Genomic DNA, 13,673 nt, shown 5'->3' with positions numbered 1-13,673 from the left:
CCACCCCACCCCACACCCGACCACTATATCTTTTCTAACAGGTCAGAGCGGACGGGTGGGCGCATTTGAAATCACTACAAGGAAATAATAGGCTTGCCGACGCTTGCTTTAACAGTATTACAGGTGCGTTTATGTATTCACTAATGGACGTTATCCTAATCCTAGGAGTAAAAACGAAGAAGCAAATTGACTATCAAATGTAACAGGATATTGCATTTCTCTGTTGTGTATAATAACATTTACTAAGGTAGAGAGTAACCTCATATCCATGAGTAACACAAACACTACATATAGAATAAAATTGTCAGTTACAAATGGGCCCGTCAAAGTGACATATATCCCCATTTCTAACAGTTTGCTATTAATATAGTTTAGTTGTTAAGATAGTGCTTGTGTTCAACTGTATATTCTACTGGAGTAATAAAGATTAAGTACCTCAAGGGTACAAAGGCACTACCTACCTGGATTTTAACATACAACATTTAGTTGCATCTTTCTGTCTTTAAACACCATAGTACTCGTTAATTTAATATTCTCATTGATGATTTAAATGAATTTGGGAAGGAATACCCACGTCTATAAATTGTTTCAGTTCTAGAAAACAAGGTATCATTCAAGATGAGCTTGACACAGTATATTTAACAACCTCCCCCTTGCCTTTAATGATAATAGTTCATCTGTCCCATTGTTGAAATATGGCTAACACGTGTTTGAGCTAATTATACAACTATCCTCTATTACAGGATAGAGAATCGCCGATCGCGAAAGCTATGAAGTGGTTTCTTACTCTCTAAGTCGATCCCATGCATATATAATTCTGAAAATAGTTTAAAACTAATTTATCTGAATGCACCTCCACGAACTGCGAAGTGATTGGTGTCACAGAACACAATGTTAGCTTTTATTTAAGTTTCATTCCAGTGTAAATAACTGGACAATGACAAGTGACAATTGCAAATATTGAACTGAATTCCTGTCAGGACAGTAAACATTGAATCCATCGGACCATTAATTCTAAAACTCAAATCGTCTGGACGGAGATTGATGGACCGTCTGATATCATTACTCTAAGGGTTTAATTTTAATGTATTACAAAAGGAAAGTAAGTAAAATATGTGTATTACATCGAGTATGAACTTAAATGTACTGTGACAAATATATTCGTGTCACCATTAATAAACAGCAGTCGAAAAAATGTCTCATACTGCATTTTAAGTAGCACGGCAAAAAAAAAAAAAAAAAACATTACTACCGAAACAGAGATAAACGACATAAGCATATTTCGCAGGAATTCCCCGGAAGGTTTCTCTGAGATTCCCTGCAAGCGTAACTGCCGTGATGTAGAGGGAGGGTGGGGTGAGGGCGGAGCCGGCCGACAGACCCTCCAGCGAGGCGCTCAGCTCATTCACCTGCTCGGTACCAGCGGCAGAGCGGATCGGAGGCTTTCTCCGCACTTGAAATAGGCTTGCGAGTACTGTGGAAAATAACTCAAACGCTTCGTCAGCCATTCAACACGTCCAGAGAAAGAGAGCTAGAAGAGAAAAAGTCATATCGCAGTGAGGGATATTCGGAGGAAACAATATCCAAAGTAACTGCGAATCGTGAAGGATGTCTTCTCCTGTCTGCTTTCTTTGTGCCTTGTTTACACTCACTCTGTTGCCTCAAGGTAATTAATATTACTTTTTATAACCGGTTGTTTTAAAACGTGTGTTTACGCCGTCGTTTTGTGTACCGGACACGTGTGACGAGGTTTTTTAGAACGGAAGGCGCAACGTTGTCACGTCGATGTTAATGTAATATAAATATGATACGTAATTATTCCAACACATGTTTTTAGACCAAAGTAAGGATATATATATATATTATAATATTTATTGTTTTCAAACACTGAAATCAGGTGCTGGTAACACAATGCGTGTCCCAAGTTAGAAGTTAAACATTCGGAAATGCAGTAAATTCCAGTCATTGAAGTTTCGGTTGATGAGTTATGAAAGTATTTAATCATTATCGTTTGACTGAGATGTAATTAGAATACTGGGCTACCGTTTCCCGTAACTAAAAATACAGTATTTCGACAAAACGTGACTCGTTATTGATGCCGCATCTATTTAGCAGGCACTAGCGCTTTTTGGTAGTAACCGCTGCAGGCTACAGATCACGGCGAAGTAGCATGACTGTCTACCATGCAGTAGGAAAAATGTTAGAAACACTTAAAGGATTATAGAAGAAAGGATGCGACTGAATGACAGAGCGTTTTGAAAAATGAAAGGAAAAAGTCCGCGACGGTGACGTCATAACACCATTATTCAGCGACAATGCAGAACTGTGCGGAACTTATTTTTCTTACATTAATTGGTATTTATTTATGGAAATAATTGTTTTTTGTAAACCAATATTCAGCTTAAATATGGAAAACACAGATGATGTGATTACTAGGCTACTAGGGAGAAGGAGCTGTTTTTTTCCGCCAGCTGAAGCGCTTTATGATTCTTTTTTTAATATCTACTGTCAGGTGTTTACCTTTTCATTAAGCAGGGTAGAGGCGTAATTTTAATTAAGTCATCCGGACGGGATAATATCAGCGTAATGTTTTACTATGTTTAAATAGTAAAATGTTTAAATAGTGCCACATTAGAGACCGGTGTTGCCCAAGTGAATCGCCGTCACAGCCAGGTCAGACTCCTGGCTTTTACTATTATAATAATGTTATTATCATGCACTTTGTATAAATACTGGTCGCGGTATTGGAAAAAGTATGTGGTAGAGTTAAATTATACACCAAAACCAGCTACCGGTTAGCGGGTTTTGGTTTCAGTTTTCCTAAGTAGGCAATGTCTCAGTCGCATAGTAATCATATTTAACCCTGTGTTTAAAAAGTTAGTTAGCACATGTTAATAAAATTGCTTACGTATGATTGTTCATTGGACGTTGCCTGGTGATATCACACCTGTGACTTCTATTAACGTGACATAGAAAATCTTACAGAAGCCTTGTTTCGGATATTGAATTAGTTTATGCGTATATGAAGGTGATCCCTTTTGTGTGAAGGGACATAAATTAAAATATCTGTTACATCGGGTGTTTTTGGGAATATTACAAATATGGGTGGGAGGGGAGTTTAAAAAGAAACTGAGACGAACGAAGCTTTCTGATGCTGGTTTCCTGATAGGGGCTTTTGTGTGACTAGATTGGAGGGGGGTGGGTGCTGTGAATAGGGAGTGGCATGTCAGATTTTAGGATGATGGGTGGTTTAACAAAAAATAAAACGGGGGTGCCCTGACTATGCGGATTATGTAGCGTAACAGATGGTACGATACCTGGGAGAAGTGTACATTTAGTGAGACACAACGTGGGGGCTTGAAGACTTGGAAACGAAACGTTTTGTTCTTGTGCTGTGATTAGCCTAGAATCCCTACATAGATAAAGCTGACCGGCGGTATTTTTATGGCTTTAAAAAAACACACACTCACATAGTTTAGTTTGGCTCAGCTGTCGTCAGTGTCTTTTTTTGGCGAGGGACAGATCATTCTCACGTTTAAGGACATTTCTGTCATTCTTCGGTGGTTTAATTTGTGTTTTTGCTTGGTATTACTTTAGTTGGTCGCCTGTTTTTGGAGGGAAAGCAGTTCCCTTGCTGGTAGCATTAAAAAAAAGCAAAGATCAAAACTGGGTGTGGTGTTTTGATGCATATCAGTTTCAGTTGCCCCTGGCCACAGCTTCTATGAATTAGGTAAATAGCTAAGCCTGGAACTCCAACCGGTCCTGATTGTTATTGTTGTTGTTCTTCAGTTTTTAATGAACATGCAAATTGTCAGATAAATGATTATCTGATCTGCCTTGTGGGCTTGGGGGGGGGGTGCATTATTCATTTGACTGGAACATGCCGGCTTAGTAGGGGGGAGGAACAATCTGGCACCCTCAGCCTCCTCTTACTTTTGGAAACGTCCCCCCCTCCCAAAGACTCTTCCCTGGCCTGTCTCGAGCAGAGATTGATTTCCCTTGTATGCTAAAAGGCCTTATTCCTGCTACAAGCAAAGCAGGATTAACTGTTCTGTTTGCCACGGTGGGAGACTAAGGTTATGTGCTCAATTAATTTTAGCTTCCTAGAATGAAACACTGCCCCTTTCCATCTATTTCGTTCAAAAAAGAAAAAAAAACACGGAACTGATTTAACTTTGACCGAATCCCCTCTTGGGTTTTTAATATGTAAAATCATGACTTTGGTAAACCCCCCTGAGAACTCGCACTACTGGTTTTCCCGTTTGTTTATTTTGATTTCTAAATTAAACCCAAACATGTATGATGGCTTCTTGGCTGGCTAACAGTTTATATCAAAACCTGGTTACTATTGCATGCTATTACAGAACCAGTTTCAGTTCCCTAGCTGATGACGTAGCCAGACCCCGTGAGCAGAAATACCTCACCGGTTGCAGCTCGTGGGAGTGACGCATTTGTGAATCATGTGTAAATTGCCTGTCCCCGCTGTGTATCTTGCAGTCCCATTTCTGATAGATGGGGAAGTATCGCTTCGGTGATGTCACTGTAAATACAGATCCACTGCAGCAAGTGTCCCGACACATGAAATGAGGTGGATGTGGGGTGAGCTCAGAGTTTCTTTGGTGAAGTCCCCGGAGAGTGTACATGGAGATTTACATTTTCTTAAGATTCCTCTGCCAGGAATAAATTCAAAATGTTGACAATACTGATTGAAGGAAGTCAAGGAAATACTTTGATGGATACAGCTTCATTTTTACTTTTGTAAACAATCCTTGTGAAAGGTTTGGATTTTACATTTTGTATTTTACATACATTCCTCAGTAACTCTGAACAGGTCTAACGGCTCACATGCTTGCTTTGATCTGCACTAGACTTCTGGACACCTACTAAGTATCTGTAGATCAAGCATGCCTAGATAACCTTTGGTTGTGAGTCACAAAGGAAGTGATTATGAGTGTGACTACACTAAATGAACAGATTAAAATTGAAATATGCTTTCTCCTAAGTGGGTTTTCAAGATGGCTATCCATTGGGGGGCAGGGGTGGGCGACTAACTACCAGGGAGGCAAACCTGTTGGTCAGTTTCGCATAGGCAGTTGTCCGAGGCACAAATGCATTGGCCTACACTCCAACCATTCCATTCAGGTGGCATCAGAAGGTCAGGGGGTATCTGGACTTTAGCGAACTGTCTGGAGCTAGAAAAGCACGTCTTGACTTGCTCACCATCCTTTATCAGTTGTTTTCTTCTTTATCTTTGCTGGAGATCCCTGATGTGAAGCTCAGAATCGCAAACTTTGATGACCATCCATACAGTCCCACCATGTCACCTGCACAGTCTCAGATGGAGGCCAGCTGGAGATAAGGACGCAGTTATCAAAGGCTTTTAAAGCTAACTAGCCTGAGTCATGTGATCCGCAGACATCTGGTTTTACTGCTGCACAGTATTCCCTCCCCCATGCCCTACCCCCACACTGGGTGTATTCCACCTCTCGCTCTGTCTCTCTGCTATAGGACGAGACCCTCCCTTGCCCAGGTGGGGCCGCTTTCAGGGTTTTGCTAATGGCCTTATTGGGGCCTATTCTTTCAAAAAAAAAAAAGCAGATTCCCATCCATTTTTCTGTTCCCATTTCCCTCCGGACTGAAAATTTAGAAAAAGAATGTTTTCATCAGGGAAATAAGACTGTAATGCAGTACAGGGGAACGATGCCCACAGAGAGCTCAAATTAGGTTTTGGGGGGTTTTTTGATGAAAGAGATTATTTATTCGACTTTCAATCCGTCAGCAGGAACGTCGGCATTCCACTTGCCAGAGTAACTGTGGGCTGCATGCCATGAGATGTGCGTGTCTAGATGAGGCTGAGATCAGTCCACCTCGCTTTAGAGTAATGTCACTTTGGGCTTCATGTAGCATTAGGTAAAGTCTTAGTATCACAGCTTTAGCTGTGTTTGTTTCCAGTCGTCACCAAGCTCAGGTCTGTTGTTGATGATAATGTTGAGATGATATAACTTATACCCCTGGACATATTTTTATATATCAGAAAGGTTTTAATTCCGAAGATTCCCCATTGTTAGCTTAAACGTGAAATTTAATAGTCTCTTTTCTGGTCTAATCTTTTCATTACTACAGCTCTGGTAATGTATGTGTATTGATATTAATGGTGTATGTTAGTGGCAGGGAGATTAGTATTGATTGGTAAATTACCCAATTACTCACCTGAATGTGTTCTTTAACTTGTTAGACGCATCCTTTTGGTGACCCGCTTGGATCTCAAAGCCTTGCGAGACAATTAAGGATAAATGGTTTGATCTGGCATTTCTGTTTGCCTGTAGAAAAAGGTCACACAAGTTGCTTTCAGTATTTTTTTTTTTTTTAAATCAAATTCATTCGTCTGATTCTTTGTGCGCATCAATGCAGCCTAGCATTCAAAGCCCCGCACATATTCATGGGTCCTGCAACTGCCAGACTCTTTCTCTTTTATTCTTTCTCTGATGTGTGGAGACACACACCTCCGGTCTGAGAATTGGGTCCATCCGCGCCGTGCCTCCTCCTCATGTTTTGAACTCATACGGGCTCAGGATTAAAAAGGTATATAGTTTTGCTCCCCCACAAGATGAATTTCAGTCAAACAAGGCTGTGGAGTTGGGTTGGGGGAGATTCCTAGAGGATTTAATGGGATCACTCTAAAAGCATTATGGGTAAATCTGTTAGGGGTGAAGTGGAGCATGACTCTGCGTTTTTATGACAGCGACTGTGTTCAAAGGGAATAGCTGGCCAGCAATGGGGCAGATGAGAATTCCAGAAGCAGGTCATTTGGAGGGGGAATTCTTGGTGCCTATGTTCATTGGATTTCTATTTGCATGTTTATCCTCGCAAGGGTGACAGCTCCCAGGAGAGTGAGAGGAGTAAATCGTTGAGGTAGAGGAAGCTAGACTTGTTGGTTTGGCTCCCCTGTTTCTTTTGATATTCAGGTTTTGGCGAATATTCTCTAAATATTGAATCCCGTAGTTGTGCCACCTGTATCCATATCTACGGCCTTGGAGTGTCGTGAGAATGAAATTGGCCAAAGGAAGTCACTTGAAAGGTTTGCAACCATATTCTTCTTTTTTTTTTTTGAAACATCAACCACGTAATCCAGGAGCCTGGAGCGGAGGAGTGGAGTTGAGGTTGGAACCCTAGGAGTTTGTGGTTGAAACTTGGAAGTCGGGACTGCCTCTTGAGGTGGAAGGGTGAGAAGATTGGGATCTCATTCCTTCCTTTTGTCCATCCGTTCTCCTCAGTTCGTAACACTGACAAAGATCACTAGCCTCCACTGTCCTGCTGTCTTTCAGCACTTAACCGCCGGTGTTTAAACTGCAGTTGGAAATGCCTGAATAGTTGTCTTGGCGAGCCAACAATGAGCATGTTCCGGCTTGATTTAATGGTTGGGGGTGCCGTAGGGTTAAAAAGGGGGGCTGAATTCAGTTGTTGAGACAACTGCCGGTTTCTCACATATATCACTGAGATGGGGGTCTTACAGATAATAGTTTTTACAGGCAGGGTGATGAACGGCTGGCTTTCTGGGAGGCTATCTGAGGCCATCTGACTCCTGTGCTCCTTGCCCCTTTTGTCTTGACTCACAATCAAAAGGTTTTATTTACCGCCGGAGTAAATCCCGCTAACAGAAACAAACACCCTAACAGCCAGGTGTCTCCTTAGTGACACATTAGCGACGGCTGCTCATCCGCGTGCTCCCATCGCAGGTCTGAACTGCTCCGTGGGTTGCCGCTGCTTCAGAGAAAGGCCTGGAGAATGAAATGCTAGATCCTTGGAAGGAGCCGGTCGCTTCCTCACAGTCCGAGTGCAGGAGCCTCGCTGTTGGGGCTGACCGGGATAGCCTTGAGGCGGTCTCTTCGCAGGCTGAATGAGAACACATGGTCTCACAAATACGTGGCAGGAGCCTCTGGCCCTTTTGGTCAAGGTCTCTGGCCGTGACATGGAAATGCTTCTCAGATGGAATGTAAATATCGGGTACTCCACCCCTCCTGTACCCTCCCCCCCCCAGTTCATGATAACAGCCTGGCAGATTTGCGAGTTGTCTTAGCCTTGAGTTGTATGTCTCCCCTCTTTCTAACGCCCTCCTGTTTTTTCTCCCCTCTGTCTTTGTGAGATGGTGGTGGTGAATTTAACATAAGAGACAGCTATTCCCTCTCAATATGATTCATTTGATGTTCACGCGGGTCAAGTACAATTGTTCCCCTGCTGAAAGAGCCGTATATGCGTGAGCTGAGTACAAGGGTTGGGGGGGGGGGTGCATTATAGGGCAACTGAGAAGAAACGACCGTGTCCTGTAAGGGGACTATAGAGAGCTAACCCCCCTCATGCAAAGGTGCCCCATTGAAATGCATGAGGGAGCTGTGAGGCACAAGGGAGGGGGGACGTCATGCAGAATGCACCGAGGGGGCTTTCTCCGAAGGCCTCCTACCACCTGCATTGGCTGGGTTTTGTTTGAACAGGAAGTCAGGTTGTTTTCTTTACATGCCAACCCTTTGTTATTCAGACAGGCCTCCTCCAATGGAGGTCCCTGCACTCTCTAGCATCGTCAAGGCAGGCTCGTGCTATGGTTTAATCTTTACCCCCTCTCTTTCTGTTAATATCCTGGGGGGGGGGGGGGGGGACTTGGGTGCAAGCATAATAGGGGCTTCCTCTATACTCTATGCCTCACCTGCGGTGCTTTTGAAGGGAAATTTCTGAATGTTTGGGGCTTTCCTCCTATGCTGTGCTGCGATGGCTACAGTGCTAAGCGGCTACCCTTACGTACCGCTGGCCTGAATTGGGGACTGATGACGGGTTTGCATCACTCTTAGATAGATGCTCAAAAAAAACTATGGGGTTTCTTAAACGTTGTAATCACAAAATACACACAAAACTGGTTGAGTTCCTTTTTTTTGATTCATGCCCACATTTCTGGGAGAGACTTTGGCACGCAAAAAGCAGCTCCTGTCCTGCTGGCAGTGATAATACCCAGTCATTTGTCTAATTTTACCCAGTGGGCGGAGTCTTGGTACTTCTTATACCCTTATACGGCGAATCGTTGCGATATCGGTGGTGGCGCTGTCAGATAGTAGCACCAGCAGATAGAACCCGCTCCAGTTCGCTATCTGAGAATAGCCTCATGGCTAAACTATTTGTCTGGGAACGTTCTACCTCAAGTGGCTTAACAGCATTGGACACGTCAGTGCCTCTCCTCTCAGCTTGGCGATCAACTCCTCTCTTGGCCGGGATGATTGTTTACTTCCTGTGTGTGCCCTTTTATCCTTGGAATGGGTCCAAGAATTGTACCAAGCATGTGTTCTTAAAGCCCTTTGGTATAAAATCTTTGCTTGTTATAGAGGATGATGAGGTACTTGCACTGAGGCTTAAATTCAGTGGAAGAACAATGTGCTTACTACTGAGGCCATGCTGTTGCATAACAAACGGCTGTTGATCACCCCGTGAATAAAACTATAAAACTGACCATCGCAAATAAAGGCCATTTTCTCCTCCATGCTCGCGGACCTCTGCAAATTCCGGTGTTCTCTGGAGCAGGCCTGGCAGGATGACATGTTTCATTTAATGAGAATCGTAGCTATCTGGGGGGGTTATTGTGAGATGTTTCGGGTCTCGGGTGTTGGCTCGGAGTTGAAAGTAGGTTTCGATTAGTTTGATTTCCGTAAATTTGTCGTTGGCAATAAATTATTTTGCCGTTTATGTCTCTTAAGCCCTTGACAGCATGGCCCTTAGCTTCACGCCAGTATTACAGTTCTGGCTGTGGTCACTCGGTGGCAATGTGCTCCTTAGACATGCCATTTTATTAAGTTATGCCTCGGAAATCAAGAATCGCTCCCAAGGAACCTGTCGCTCTGCCATGGATGCAAAGGGGCACGTTGTGTTTTGCCGGGCAGCTGTCCTGGACTGGGAGGCTGCTATTATCCATTGAGTTTTTCTCCAGCTCGACAGCTGAGGGGAGCAGAACTGATTTTTTTTACCCCCACTCCCCAAACACAGATGTCCTTCTCTTCACGGATGTCCACTAAAAAAAAAAATAGAGGGGAGTAGGGATTTCCGAGCAAACGTGGTCACCCGACGTGCCATGTAGCTTACCATCATCTGTTAATCCCATTTTCCATCAAAAGATGTTGACAGTTGTTGCTTAAGGGAGAGAAGAAAACGGATAGTGTAAGCTTACTGTCTGCGCTGCCTTAACTGGCAGCCTCCTTTAGCCACGATCAGGGCCTCTGCGTGTGTGTGTGTGTGTGTGTGTGTGTGTGTGCGTGTGTACACAACAAATATCAGCAAAAGGAAAGCAGACTTTTATTTAGGAACTTGCTGCACATGGGTTAGGTGTGTTAGCTGCCATGATTAGGATCTGTAGGTTCTGGGCAGCCTTTCTCAGGCATCCCTCCAGGCCTGGGGGGCCTGATTCAACCCTGGGAAGATCAGCCCGTTTGGTACAGCTGATCACTTCCCTGCAAAGACATCAGGCTCCCGAAACCACCTGTAATACCTGCTTTTCATATCGCTCAACCCCGGCGGCTGCCTTGCGGTCCTGAAAGTGATTAAAACAACACTGAGGGGATGTACTATATCCTTTCATTCGGTCCTCGGAATATCAGGCTTTGCCATCTGCTCTCTTTTAAAATGAAATTTCAAACGCAAAAAAAAAAAAAACAGGAGCAAAGGAGCTCTTGCCCCCCCCCCCCCCAGCACTGTTTGAAGTGTACCTCATGCCATCTAGGACGTGGAGTTTGTTTCTCTTCGTGCTTCAGAAAAGCCTTTCAGATGAAGCTCGGGAGTTAAAAGCTTTGGTGTGGTAAAATGTCTTCATATAGGTGGGGATAACGACAGGTTCGGAGGGCCCCGCTATTTATTTCAGGTGTGTTTGCGCCCGTTCCTGTTTCAACGCGCTGTCCTGCGGCTCACCCACATACAGTTTAATTTATGTTGAGTTCTCCACCGACCCAAAAACCGATGACCTCAAGTTTTTTTTTTTGGTTTCCAGTGGAAATCTGGTGCATGCTGGAAACGCCCGGGACTAGTTTGCCTTGCAACTCAAGATGGAAGGTCGACACAAACATCGGGGGAATGAGGCCGTTTGAAAAAGCTCTTACTCATTTTTGACGGCTCAGTAAGAGTCATTGTTTTTGCAGGTAGCTATGAGTTCCAACGGTCCTTGTGGTCCCTTTGTTTCCCAACAGACAGCTTCAAGTTTAGTCTTGTGTGAGGAAAGAGCTGCAACTTCAAAGAACATTATCGCAGACAGCTCTAGGGTGAAATTCCATCCCCCTTTATGTTTGCCTTTATCTGACCAAATAGCGCCAGGACGGATACAAAGAGTGAGTCTTATTATTATATTTTTTATGGCAAATTGTTAATCTCTAATCAGGGAGCACGGCAGTCAATTCCACTTTGAATCGTTGAGTTATCTGTTTTTAAAAACAGACGGTTTTCAAAATGTCTGGCGGTACAAGGCAGTGCAGATCGCAGGTGTTTATTTTCTCGGCAGAAGCTAAAACTACCTGCTGAGTCAGACACTGGAAATGAAAGGAGTAACAGTAGAGAACCGATGACTAAAGGCTGAGTCGTCCTGCTGCTATTTTGTAGCCAACTCTCAACAACATTTTTTTAATTGTTTAAATACCATTAATAGCGACAGTTAGCTAATATGGATTTCCCTCAAATGCACAATGAAGTTTTTTTTTTTCATCAGTATATCTATTGTGTATTGGAAAGTCATTTTCCCTTGAGCCGGCAGCCATGTCACTGCCTATAAAATGTTTCCAGGCATCATATCCTTTTAAAAATGAAGCAGATTTTTCTTGGGGCCAGAGGGCCTGTCTTGTAAGTCAAGGGGAACCGTCAGAGAACCGGCTAATCGCGTCACTTTTAAACTTCCATCCATCACTGTCACATGTAAGTCTATGAGCTACTTGCGAAGTGAGGTGACTCGGACAGTTATGCTATTTAACAATACCCTGACAGGTGATTTATTTTTTTCTCTCTATGTAAAAATAAAAGATTATTTTTAAATCTTTGGTGTAAACTAGCACTTGCTAGCTGGCCTTGTTGGTAGCCTACAAAGGAATGGAAGGAATATAGGTATGAATAACTGCCACATTAGCTAGCAAGTGCCCAATCAGGTTGATCCGCAGTCTCAAAGGTTAAGGGTAATTACTTATAAAACCCACGTGGATTCCCAAAGCTGCTACTGGGGTTTTTTTGTGTTTTTTTAATATATTTTTTTCTGCTGAAATTCCTGGTTGCACCAGAACAAGATAAAATCCCTGTCAGTTGTCTGTGAGGACCATCAGTGATCCTCTTAGGGGGGTGGCTCTGTGCTAACTTGCTGGAAAGTGATGGACGACCATAATCTCTGTAGCAGTGGCAGAACAACAGAGTTCTTGAGGAACATGGCTGCCACCCTCCAAGAGCGCTGCTGCCCCCCCCCCCCCCCCCCGCCCCCCACTGTCGCCAGAGTCATCTGATGACTCAGCTGCCGATTTTTCCAATGAACTGATTTAAAATATGGAACAAGTTTTCTAAGAAAATCTAAGATGTTTTCTTAATTTCATCATATTTTTTGCTTTCTGACTTCCCATTTTCCTCTGTGATCATCTGATAGTCACACAACACGTAATAGTAGCATTGTTTTATTTTAAACCGCTTTTCCTTATGTTTTAAGCTTTTTTCGAAATGGCCACATGATTATTACAATAGAACTCTGGAGCTGTAGATATGTTTAATCCTTTAAAAAAAACTTAAAACCTGACCATTAATAATTCTGCAGTGTGTTACCAGGCTTTGCCGATGTAAATACACAGGAATGTTAATTATAGAGCGCTACTTGCTTCTGTTAAAATTTTACTACCTTTTTTTTGCTTCAACACATTCTGACTTATGAATAATGCATAACTTCTCCTCTACCAACACTTAGAATTTATTGCAGGTTTTTTTTTCTTCATTTTTTGTCTTTAAAGCAGCTTCAGTATGAGACCAAAAACAAAAAAAACAGCCCCATTGCCACACTCGGTGTCAACCTGACCTTCTAATAAGGGATCTTTGTGTGGCCTGTACCGTGATGAGTAAACGCGTCTCAAACTTCTCGCCATACTTGAAATACTCGAACTTCAGCATTCACTACAGGCCCAGGATGTGACAAAACCCACGAGCTCAGGTGGTAGCTGACGTGTTTTCCTACCCTGCCTCTGCCTGCCCCTTCCAGGTGCTGTGCTGTATGAGTAACAGAAGTTTTGGCCTTTCATTCTGCCAAACGGGTCATTTCGCAAATAAGCGTATTGAATTCTGAACATTAGTGTCCCTTGATCTGTGTATCACTCCACAGACACCTCATTCCCTCTTGGTAGTGTGCCCGTTTAGTCTCTGTTTCCACCTTTATTTTAGTTTCACTGGTCTGACACACGTCTCACACTGTCTCATGACCGTGCTGACCTGGGAGTCAATTATTGTGCAATAACGACTGTCATTGGTCACGATTAGATTATCATTGGTGAGTCTGGGGAATTTCAGCCCTGTGGAACATACTCTGTTTAAAAGACCTGTACTGGTTTTCATAGGAAGGGGGATGTTGGACCTTCCCACCAGTATCGAGGCATGCTGACGCGTAGCCTGTGGCGGTCACGTTTCGGATTGGTTGATAAATC

The 13,673-nt window shown here is 43.3% G+C and overlaps 1 protein-coding gene across 1 annotated transcript in view; it reads left to right on the top strand.

Annotated features, from left to right (window-relative positions):
• The first annotated feature begins 1,385 nt into the window (after positions 1 to 1,385).
• Positions 1,386 to 13,673, top strand: part of alcama (activated leukocyte cell adhesion molecule a) — a 42,102-nt gene continuing 29,814 nt past the window's right edge. Inside the window, exon 1 of the mRNA XM_049016349.1 lies at positions 1,386 to 1,666. Coding sequence (XP_048872306.1) covers positions 1,609 to 1,666 — 58 coding nt within the window. The 5' untranslated portion in view covers positions 1,386 to 1,608. The remainder of the gene's footprint in view (positions 1,667 to 13,673) is intronic.

Source organism: Brienomyrus brachyistius, chromosome 6 (assembly GCF_023856365.1).
Source record: "Brienomyrus brachyistius isolate T26 chromosome 6, BBRACH_0.4, whole genome shotgun sequence".
In the NCBI taxonomy this organism is placed as follows: Eukaryota; Metazoa; Chordata; class Actinopteri; order Osteoglossiformes; family Mormyridae; genus Brienomyrus; species Brienomyrus brachyistius.
The sequence above is the reverse complement of the archived record's forward strand: the minus strand, read 5'-3'. Positions and strand labels throughout refer to the sequence as shown.